The sequence below is a fragment of the Lonchura striata genome, chromosome 2 (genome assembly GCF_046129695.1).
Source record: "Lonchura striata isolate bLonStr1 chromosome 2, bLonStr1.mat, whole genome shotgun sequence".
In the NCBI taxonomy this organism is placed as follows: Eukaryota; Metazoa; Chordata; class Aves; order Passeriformes; family Estrildidae; genus Lonchura; species Lonchura striata.
Genome location: NC_134604.1, coordinates 13,257,450 through 13,269,753, shown reverse-complemented (window position 1 = coordinate 13,269,753; position 12,304 = coordinate 13,257,450). Strand labels below are relative to the sequence as shown.

The 12,304-nt window shown below is 36.1% G+C and overlaps 1 protein-coding gene across 4 annotated transcripts in view; it reads right to left on the bottom strand.

The window, feature by feature from the left end:
• CADM2 (cell adhesion molecule 2) overlaps positions 1 to 12,304 on the bottom strand; it is a 590,742-nt gene that overhangs the window by 105,088 nt on the left and 473,350 nt on the right. For all 4 annotated transcript variants that reach the window (XM_021541252.3, XM_021541238.3, XM_021541246.3 and 1 more), the window contains 2 exons: positions 10,436 to 10,573; positions 4,462 to 4,632 (listed from right to left, as the gene is read on the bottom strand). In XM_021541252.3, the coding sequence (XP_021396927.1) occupies positions 4,462 to 4,632; positions 10,436 to 10,573 (309 nt within the window). The remainder of the gene's footprint in view (positions 1 to 4,461; positions 4,633 to 10,435; positions 10,574 to 12,304) is intronic.

Below are 12,304 nucleotides of genomic sequence, written 5' to 3'. Positions count from 1 at the left end.
TCAAAAGCAGTCTCTGGGGTAGATTTACACAATTAATTTTTACTGAGGTCTGCTGGGTAATTTACTGTAGTCAGAGAATCTTCACTAAGGTAAGGTAATTACCACTGGGTAATTTTATGGCACTCCATTCAGCACAAAGAAGCATGTTAGCTGGTTGCTGCTCAGATAAGGCCTGGAAGGAAGAGAAGATGCTGCTTTTGGGAATCACAAAATGCCTGCAACTCTGAGGAGGGATGAGAAGAATTCACCAACTTCCCAGATGTGGACCAGAAGTTGTACGTGCCCTCAAAATGTCTTTTCAGGGGTGTGCATAAGGACTTAGACAATCTTTTAAACGTTGTACTTTCAAAAGGTTTCAAAATTGAAGCACTGTACCCATCATTCTTTAATACAGGAACAAAGAATATATTCTTTGTTTAGTCTGAACACAGAAATAAACAATGAAATTAAATATCCCTTTGAGATTTTTATTTATCACTTACAAGAAGCACTTCCTAATAATCAGTGGCAGCTAGGCTGACAAGCAACCTTCAGAGCAAAGCCAGAGGGGATACAAGTCTATTTTAGGTTTGCTATTGACAGTAAGGGTCACAGGAAAAATAAACTCAGCAAGCAGTGTCATGCTACCACAAACCTCTGCTGGCCAAGCAGAAACTAAATTACAGCCCAACCTTTCAGCACAGCAGCAAGACTTGGGCAATTGGGCTGCCCTGCAGTGCACAGAGCACAACATACAGATGAACAGGATTAAGCACAAGTGAGACAAAACATAAATTACAGGCAAATAAATTTAAAAAATTGGAGGAGCTAATTATCCTGTAGTCTGGATTGGGGGTATGTTATGCTTTCCCCTATTTTAATATTTTGAGTTTACAAAATTAATCTGTGAAGCCCTGTGGAAAAAAAGATTGATCACTCTCTCTTTCAAAATAATAATATAGATAATCTCCACTGCCAGAATGAACTATAAGAAAGGAAATCAAAGAGCAGCAGAAGGACTTAGACACTATTTCTATCACATACACATAAATATGAATAATAGAAAATAAAAATACTTTGAGTGTAAAAGTTTAGTCCTCAGCTTTATTTCATACACTGTAGCACTACTGGGAAAGCTTATTTGATTTCTCTATAACAATAATAAAACATAACATTTGTGTAAAGGGAAGAAGAGGGAATAAACATATTCTGTATCTGATGGCTTTCATTTTGTTAAGTTGACTTCCTCCTAAAGCTGATGATAAAAGCAGCTGTGTGGACTCACAAGCACTTCTATCTACATCTTTCCATGCACTAATTACAAATATCTGTTTTATACAGTCCCAGCATCCAAGGCAGATTTAATTTTATTCTATCCTTCACTAGGCATATATCAAAACCTGTAATTTCATTCCATTATTTTGCTTTCTTTTTTTCTCTACCTATCATCCACTGGATGCATACACAACCCTGTACTTCCTACTGTTCTCTTTTTCTTTCCTTTGCTTTTTGGTTTGTTTGTTTGTTTGTTTGTTTAGATGGAGCCACACATTCTGTCCATTGTCAGGGGCCAGTTGCTTGAAACAAAGCAGGTTTTTCAACTTTCAAACATAATTATACAGGGCAGAAATGCTTAGACAAGTTCTTATTGTCCTTTCCTTACAACTGATGATACACTGATAATTGATGAGGAGTATCTGTATACCACAGATAAAACTTCAGGTTTTAAACTCAAGTGCAATTCCAGTGAGTGATGCTTCATCTTTGTACCTTCATTCTCTGCCAAACTGATGCCCAACTGTGCTGCTGTTTGACCACTTTAAGAGATTTGCTTATCATTCTCTCACCATTGTCTGCTAATTTTAAAGATCTCTGGGATATTAGGGGCATGTGGCAATGCCACACTAACTTGGTTGTGATTTTGGAGCCTACAGGTTGTCAGATTAACAAACTCTCCTGACTTTGAGGTCCCATAATTCATCAACTTTGCCACCACCATTTTTGCCCTGCTGCAAGGTGGCATTGAGGATATATGTTGGATCAGCTTCCACAGGGTCCTGTGAGCATGATTCTTGTTGATAGAACAAGGATGTCTTTTATATGTTTGAAATCTTATGGACTGACAGAAGAAAAAGCAGCTTCTGGTGACTGCAGTAATAGCCATGACAATGGTGAAGAACACAAGGAGAATAAAATCAAGGAACCCAGTTCCAGTGTAATGTACTCCATTAGGAGTATTTGGGACTGCACCAGTGAATAATTTCAATCGTCTTTTTCCTTTAAGGTTCCCTGATGAACCATATCATCAGTTCCTTGAATCTTCTCCTTTTGTAGTTTCCTTTCAAAATTTGACCAGCATTAAGATTTTTGAGTATGCTGACCATGGAAATGTAGGTGGCAAGGACAAGGACAACAAAAGACTGATCTTAGTCTTCTTGTCACCAATAATAGAATACTTCTTTCTCCAGAGCTTTAAATGGTACTTCTCTCTGCCCTGAACTTCAGCTTCTTTTGGCACATTTATCACTTCTCTTTCTATGTATAACGACTCTGTACCAGTGCTGGAGAGTATAAAATTGATTGGTTGAAAATTAATGGAGCAAGCAGGAATGATAGAGAACAATTACTTGTGCATTATGGCTTTTGATAAGCTGGCAATCTGAGGGGGCACTAACATAAAGCACACCAGTAATGGAAATGCCCAGTGCAGTCTGACCTTGTCAGAGAACTTCAGTGAGGCCAGAGAAGAGGGAGAAGGGTCTTGTTCAAAATTTGGGGAAACATGCATAGAGGAAGATTCACCTCACTGCTATTTAGCAAGTTAGTGCCTCGCTACAAGGGTGCAAATTGGAAGGAAACAACAAATATTCAGGAAGTTTTATATACAAGAGGACACAAAAAGGCTTTTTTTCCTTACGAGGTTCATGCAAACCAGAGTCCTGCCTTTACTTTCAGGCACGTTACACTACATTGCAGCCATTTTAAACACTTTTTAGGTGTCCACTTTCTGCATTTACTGTTCCATTAAATTTGGTTCATCTCCTGTGGTGCCAACATCTTGAGCAAGGCACTGAAGAAAGAGCAAAGAATTAGGAAGAGAAGGCATGGGCAAATTCAGTGGATGATGGCTGTGCAATTTAGAATTCAAGGAAAGAAAGTTGTCAGGGACTCGTGTCTCCAGCACAGATGCATTTGACTATATTAAGAGAGGTGTTTAATAGCCATTTGGTGAAGAAGGGTCCTGATCTCCCTCAGTAAAATGATGGCTAGAATTTTTCAGAAAACATTTTTAGCACATATGCTAATGCACACTCTTCGTTTTCAGACTTTTTTGCAGATGGCATTTTTAGCAAAGTTGTCGGCTTCTGTGTACAGAGTACTTTTGCCATCCCTGCATTTTACATGTGCTGCAAGTCTTAGATGCTTACAGAAATATCCCTGTTTAGAAACAAGTTACATATGGCAGCAGTCCTTGACATAGTGCCTTAGGAGATGGTTACAGTCATTGAACACTTGCCTGCTTCAGGGATAACCTTGTCTGGTTTATCACGGGTTGATTGTACCTGGTCTAGAAAGAGATTCATGGAAGGTCTTTTGCCTTCCCTTAGTCTGACATTTTGCAGGTGCCTTTTGTTGCTATCTAGGCAATGAGATGTACAGTTGTTCTCCAGAAAACAAAACAAAACAAAAAACAAACAAAAAACCCAAAAAACAGCTGGATCCTGAAAAATGGTGGACACAAGTGAATATAAAAATGTCAGCTGATGGCATCTCTCACAGTTTATAAGTGACAAAAACCCACTGACTCAAAGGACAGCTGACTTCAGACTACAGCACACAGATAGAAAACCAGATTCATTCAACTTTGGTACATTGCACTGTGGAAAACATCACGTCCAGAAATGCTGTTTGAAAGCAAAAAACCAGCCAATATATAAAGATGCAATACAACTGAAGTTTGGATTAACTAGATTAATAATTTCTGGGTCAGGCCTAAAGATAAATCTTAAAGATCTTTTCTTCCTGAGTCTGTGCTATTAACATCAGTGAGTTTCTTTAGCAGGCTTCAGCATCATCGAGGCAATCTGCTGCAAACTTTGCTTATTTATACCCTTGTTTCAAGTTTCTGGAAACTTTCAAGGAAAACTGTGAATTAGGATGCTCTTGATGTTTAATAACACATATACATTGCTTCAATAATAACCAAAAAAGATAAATGTATTTTCTTTCCACAACTTGTCAAAGAAAACCAAGAACTTAGTCCCATAGTGCTCTCAATGGTAAAGCTGTCATTAAACTTTTTTGAGTCCCTCCTGTAAAAATAAAATAAAAAAAACAACCCATCCAACCAAATACAAACATAGGATTTGGCTAAAAGAAAGGTTTTATCTATCTGCACAATACCAGAGAACTTTGCTTCAACAGACACTCTGAAACAAAACAAAACTATAAAAGCAAGCATGTATAATGTGTATTACTTACAGTGTATTTCTAGAACCTGCATTGCTATCTGAGGTGTAGAGTTTAGGGACTCATGATCTACTCTGCAACTTACAACTGCACCATCATCACTGCGATCTGCTAGGAAATCCAGCGTGCTGCTGACTGTGAATGTTTTACGAACTGCATCTTCTTCTTTTAAATATTTAACATCTGAAAGAAAGGATAAACAGTTAGTTATCTTTCCAATATTTTGTGGAAAAAAAAGTAGACCAGCATTAGACAGCTAAATTTTCTGTCACAGTTTTCAGAAAAAACACATCTTTCATATATGTGTTGGTCGTCTCTTTAATATAAAAGTAATTAGACTGTAGTTATTCCTCAATTTGCTCTCATTGTCAGAGTACAAGATACATATTGAAAGAGAAAATTTTGAAACTGGTTCCATGATTCTGCATTCAAACAGAAATTCCATTCTTTATTACCTCTTGAATGTTTAGGTCCATATTTGATATAAATGTTCTCTGTTAGGTCATCTGAAAAAGATTATGGTCTTGTCCCATCCTCATTACTTTACGTATCCACAGTGTCACTAAACATGAAATTTCCCAAGATCATTCTTACAGCCTCTCACAGTAATGCAAAACATAGATATTACTGAAACCATGTGCACATAGTCAGATTAATCCTGTGCTTACTTTATTCATTGCTTATTCTGTTGTTTGGTTAGAATTATGCTAATTCACTAATTAAACTAAACCCAGGTGTAGTCACCAGTGGTAATAAACAATTGTAAATAGAGTATGTCACAGTATTTACCTGAATATACAAATGAGTCCCAAGACCAGAAATAAGTTTACTGCAGAGAACTTCCACTCACTGCTTTATACCCTTCTAAATTGACTTGATACTTTTGTGTAGATCCAGTTAAAAATCTGAGGTTTTAGACAGACATTGCAGTGGAGGGAGTTTTCAGCTTTGCTTAGGAAGCATCGTCTCAGTTCAAGGCTAAGATTCACATTCAGAACATTTTGTTGTAAGAAATATGTGCTAGATCAGAAATGAAGATCCAAAAGATTGAGCATTTGAGTTAAAATGTCTGAATGTATTAACTAGAATATGAGATTTTCTTACACATGCTTTAGAATTGTTTTACTTGGTTTCCAACTGCCTGCGATACTTATTGATTTTAGTTTATTTGAGAAAAATGGTAAGCTTGTTATATTGATTTATTACAGTGAAAGCTTGAAAAGACATCTATAAATACTTAAACATATATATTAAATTACACTGAGATTTCGTATGTCCTCTGTGCCCTAAAAAAGAGAGAGGTTTCAGTTTTACAAATTATACTAAATCCCATTAGAGAACAGAATGACCTAAATAAAATTTCCATGAAATATCAATTTTAGAAAGCAAATCTTCAATGGCTTAGGCTACATAGTTTTAGATTAAAAATACCTCTGACATCAGAGAGGTGGTCTTTATCATTGTCTCCAGACAGAGAAGGACACCGTGTAGTTATAGAGTTTCCATTTTTCCCTAAAATATAATTATTTCTTGCACATGAGAATTTTTCTGCCTGTTTGCTGCTACGCTTTAAAAGATTTCAATTTCTGCCATGGTCACTATTAATATTTAGGGATTAGTAGGTAAGAGAAATATTGACCAGAGCTAAAGCAAAGTTATTATAATCAAACAACAAATGTCTTCACTAATATTTAAAGCAAACACATGTGATTTTGTTCACAGAGTTAGGTTTCCAAATTTAATAATAAGCACCTATATAGGTAACATTCTGCTTATAAGTAATGTGCACATCCCTTTGCTTACTGACTTCAAGTGGGGGACAGAAGACTCCTGAAACATCAACAACTTTAATTTTATTGAGATGTTGTGGATTCTTAATCCTTTAGAAAAACAAAAGCAGTTAATTTCCTAAATTGATGTTTACAAGTTTCTCTCTAGCTATCTATTGTGTGAAAGGGTTCAACTCTTAGAATGAACTTCCTCTGCAAAAAGGGCAGTGATAAGATTCTACAAACTGTTGTCATCCTCACCAACAGAAATTTTTAGCTTGTCCTCATCAGCTGTATTTTCTTAGACGTTTCTTCATGGCAAATGAAGGTGTGATTGTGGTATGTTCTAATTGAGTGCAAACCCAACTGGATGTAAAAATGGTGGAGATCAGGTAATGGGTACACACCATCACCCAGGACATTTTACAGAATTTTTAAATATGTAACTTGTAGCCTACTGTTTAATTTGTTTTCTTGCTGCCCCTGTCTCTCCTAAATTCCTTTGAAGAAAAGGTTGAAAAGAAACCCATGACACAAGAGTTTTGTGTGGGAAGCACTGTAATGGAACAGGCTGAAGGGATACAGCTTTATGGAGGAGAACTTAGGGCTGGTAGGACATGTTGAACATCAGTCAGCGCGCAGGGCTGAAGGCTAAAATCCAGTGCCTTGCATCAGTAAAAGCACAGCCAGGGTCAGGGGAAGTGATCCTTCTCTCTTTGGCACATGCATGACTACACTGAGAGTACCAGGCCCAGTTTTGGGCTTTCTGAAGAAAAAATGCACAAGGAACCTGTTGAGAAATGCTGTGGTCAGTGGATCCGTACAAAGACATCTTAAGAAAGTTGGTATTATCTAACTTGAGGAAGAGAAGACTAAAACCAGATTAAACTGCTGCTTTAAAGTACATAAACTATGGCCATAGAGAAAAAAAGCCAGAATCCCCTCAGAGGTGTACAACAAAAGCTAATGGGCAACAAACATAAGTTACACTTAGATAAATTTGGATTATGTATCATTAAATATCTACAAATAATGAAAACACTCCACAAGAGGGCTTCAGAACGCTGAAAAATCTAGCCCAGACAGAAATGTTTCTATGGAATGTCTGTCCTGGGAGACTTTTCAAACCTGATTTGGAGAAGACCTTTAGACACTTGAGTTAACCTTGGAATAGATGTTGGGCCAAATAAAACCTGGGAATCAGCTTTGGACCCACTTCCATGACTTTCAGACAGGTGCAGGGTTATATCTCATAAGTATAGATGTTTGATAGGGAAAATAATAAATGAAAACAATGGAATGTCCATCATCCATTGCTCATTGCAAGCTATTTATAAAAGCATATACCTGTAACACACAGAAATACTCATCTCTTAAAAGGACAGTTTTTCTGGTTTTATATGGCAGATATAATTTTTGTTTATATTTAAACTTAAGTTCTGACATGAAATGGCCTTATTATCTAAAAATAAAAAATCATATTTGCTTTAGAGGTTTCTCAAGACAATGATCAGTGCCACTCTGAAATCTTTGTCTATACTAAAATTAAAGAAACTTACTCAAAGTATCTTAACTTGTTGCAACAAAATGAGCTTATTTAGTTTTAAAATCCAATCTGCCTAGGAAAAGAAACAAAAAAGGAAATCCATTCAAAATATTCCTGAAGCCTAAAAAAAAATTATTTATATAATTTTGTTGAATGAGCATGTAACAAATTTTGTTGAAAATAATAGGTAATTTCAAAATCAAAAATTTGCATTTATCTTATCCAGTATTTTTGCTCTTAATAACCTCCCAGAAATGTCACCAGAACTCTAAACTGCAGATCCCTTTGTTAAGTTGGTGCATATATGAGTGACAGAACAGTAAACTAAAAGGTGTGGCACCCAGTGCTTCACATTCAGTCTCTCTCATTACTAACACTTACTTTATCAAACACTATTCCTTTATCAGATGATGATTTCTTTTTTGAGTGATAGCAATGGAGCTGCAATTTTACAGTGGCTTTTTCCCCTTTGGTGCAACTCTGATCTCAGTGCATCATTTATATTCGTTTGCAGCATGTATAATACAGTGGAACACAATTGGATTTACTGGTGCTAGACAGACGAACTTCTAACCTTTAATGTCAGCTGCATTAGCATATCATTTCATATCTATTTTCTCAGATTTATCATTTCACCTTTTACACTGCACAAAGCTAATGTAACTTCTGCTGATGCCACTGCAGACTGGTTAGGTTATTTTATTTCTAACCTTTGAGAAATGGCAATGTGCTCTTCAGAAGACCTAGAAACCTGAACTGAAATGAATGTGCTCAGTACTTTCCTCTTATTTCTGGTTGTCAGGGGTTTTTTCCCCCTTTTTTTTTTTTTTTTCTTCATACTCCTTTTATACTCCTTTATTTCCCATCGTGGGTTTTTTTGATTTTGTTTGTTTGTTTGTTTTTAAATCCCTTTAGGAACTCTTGAGAAAAATAAATTGATTAATAAGTCAAATCAGCAAATTGCTTACTGGCTTCAAATACTTGTCAGCTGAAGGAAAGGCAAAGGTATTACACCAGATTTTACAACATAATTTTTAAAATAACATATTTTCAAATAGGTGTAGCCTTTCTGTTAGGCCAACTGTATCAGTGTTTCTCTTATATTATTGACTCTTGGAGTTATTTCCAATCTTAACATGCCTTGACTATGTATATTCATCATGCCATCTTTTCTGGAGAACACAATCTATGCTGTGCCATGTGTGTTAGTTGTGCTGTTTAATTCTTTTAACTTACATTTGATTAGATGCTGCCTTTCTTTCACCAATTTCCTCAGATTTCCCAGTACTGAAAAGAATTATTCTCTATATACTCATTTTCTATCCTTGTTACACATTTCAAATTATTCCAGTCTAAAATGCTTTCAATACTACTCTCATTTTCATTAGAAATAGAGCACCTCTATAATAGACACGATTCCATAGGCAATCATCTGCATTTTCCTTTATTCACCAATTTTATATCACAGCTCTGCTTTTGCACATTAAACTGTGGTAGAGAATAGTCAAGAAAGATAAATGGTTCTGTAATTAACTCTGTAACTTTGCTTGAGGCAGTTTATTGGGATAATGAAATCCAAAATATTAGACAAATCAGATAAATGAAGGGTGGTTTTTTGTTTGTTTGTTTGTTGTTTTTTTTTTTAAGCTGCACAGAAAAGGTGGATTCTGAATCTTTTATTCATCTGGCCTTATAGCAGAATGAATAGAGGTGACATGAATAAATACCAATGCATTATCCTTTTTATCCATCTGCTTTCTAATGGGCACCTCAACTGGCTTGGAGGTGTGACAGCATCAGGAAGTTCTCTTAACTCACCAATGAGGATTTAAAACTATTCCAGCATTTTTAAGAATATGGAGCAGAAAACTAGGCTCTAAGCAAAGAACATACCAAGTGAAAGAGAAGATGGAAAGGAAATAAACAGCTTTTTATATGCAGCTCTTTCCTAGCTCGCTGCATCCTTGAAGGCAAATTCTTGCTGTCAGCTTTGGTTTCAGTCATTCAGTGACTTTTCAGTCACAGCAGACTTTGTCCAACTCCCCCTAGCCCCTGTGAAGTTTTCCTGATCCCCTTTGAAATCTATCTTCTCCCTCCTCCTCACAGCATCCTTGCCTCAGCTGGAGATTCCGAGTTTCCCAGCTGAGATTCCCTCATTTGCTGCATCCTGGCTCTCCCTCACCAGAGGCTCCCTGGGTCTCCTGTAGGAAGTGCATTCTCCTGTCTCCTCGTGGTCACATTCTGCTATTCTGCCTCACCTGCTCACATTTTTTAGGGGTGTGCAACTTAAATCTGGGAATTAACTAAATCAGACATACCCCATGCTGGAATGGCACAAGAGAAATGAAAAGGGAAAATATCAGGGATGAGTGGTCTGACTGTGATAATAATCCAGAAAACATTTCTCTATGAAGCCTCACAGATGAGGCACAGAGTTCTGAGCAATCTAAAACATCAGTTCTTACTATTTGAAAAAAAAAAAAAACAATAAAAAGATGGTTATATGACCACTGTAGTAAATTACAATCAATTCTTCAATCTGTGTACTGCCCCCTACTCATTTCATGATGCAATAGGAGCAAATTTAAAAACTGATTAAAAAACCCCATAATTCTACAGAATGTATAGTTTTGGCAATTGGACCAAATGACACCAAAATCCTTTTAAATACCTTTAACTTCTTTGTCGTTCTTGAACCATCTGATATCAGCTGCTGGCTTACTACCAGATGTCTTGCATGTGAGCTGCATCCTCTCTCCCTCCATAACTGGCGAGGTAAATCCAGTAATTTGTGGCTTCTCAGGAACACCTAACAAGCAAACAAGCAAAATGTCTCAGATGGTGTCAGCTGCTGCCATGAATGCACGACCAACTTAAAGTTCACTTCTTCATATGCTCTGATTTCTGGAAACAGGATAATTAATTCCTCGTGCCTTGTCAGTTAAACCTTTTTCCTATTGTAAATTATCCATCAATCTGAATGGTAGTTGATTCTAAATAAATAAAGAAAGCAGGAATTATCTAATTTTCTAAGAGAAACAGATTGCAATTTAATAAATATCTTATCTCTGTATATTCTGCATGCAGGTCTAGTCTGATTTGTTACAATATTTAAACTGCTCAGCACAGCAAGCAGGATGACAAAGCACATTAGAAGCACTGCTGTGAAAATTAAACACTAAACTGGCAACAAAAAACTGAACTGACCTAAGCTGAGAATAGATATTTACACCTAAATAATGAAGACTTTAATAAAAAAAATAGGGAAAAGGGAGAGTAAAAATAATACTGGAGTCACTTTATCTGCAGAGGAACAAAACCAAAATGCAAAGAGGTATAATAACAGCTCCACTGACTACAGTGAGTTCTTCAGCTGTATACAAGTTCTTCAGAGGAGATCATATCATTTGGACATACCAGACACATAAATATCCAATTTGGAAATGGTTGTTTTTCAGCGAACCACAGAAGATTGAAAAAAAACCAAAATAAAACAAGAACAAAAAACAAAACACAAAGAAATTTGGGAAAGTTTTGATCACTGCATACATAAATCCATTTAACTTATGAAGACACTAGAATAACTTATTTTAAAGTAATACTGATGACAGTAATTTAAAAAGCTCCAAAAATGTCAGTTATATCTTGCAGCTACAGTGATTTGGTGCATTCACATTTGTGGCAAGATAAAAGACTTGGTCACACTAATTGATCTAGTGCTCTATATTTAACAATTCAGTTTTTTCTACATCTTTTTTCCATGTACAGAACAGCAAAACAGCATCACCTCTTGCATAGTACATCTCTTTAATAAATCTAGTCCTCTCTTTCAGGACAGAAAATGGTGTCTACTACAATACCTTGACACTTAAATTTTCTAATCAAAAGCAGAACAGACAATAAAGAGATTATTAGTACATAAAAGGATAGTTTATCTGATTAAAAGATATAATACATTTCAGTGGCAAAGATTCCCTTCTCCAGCAGCAAATGTCTTAAGAGTTTAAAATATTCCTTTGAAACAGGAAATTACAAATACAAAATGAAAAAAGGCAGGAATTCTGAACTGTGCAGCTTTCTCTCCGGGAAGGATAATAAATGATGTTGGGAAACCTTCATGAAACCCTTCCCTAAAATGAAGGTAAAGCTTAAAGGACTGTTAAAGATCAAGCTACTTTTGTTAATAAATATTGGCTAGATATTTTGGGGGTTTTCTTGTCTTTTTAACACCTTTCTATGTCTTTATGCCATTTAAAAGGATGAACTGGTGCACTCCTCAATTGTTTAGATCATGAAATGCCTCTATACAGAGGGAAGAGTAAGCATAGGCAGTTGCTATTCCAGAATATTTTGCTTTGAGTGGGTAGTTTTTGTCCTTAATGGCAAAGTTGTGAAGATTTTTGTAAAATTGTCTCACAGGGACTGAAAGGGAGATGTATTTCATATCCTAAGTACAAAACCAATTCCCTGGCTGGACTAATGTGAATATTACTGCCATAGAGAATATCTTACATTAGTTCTATTAAATTTAACTGTCTGC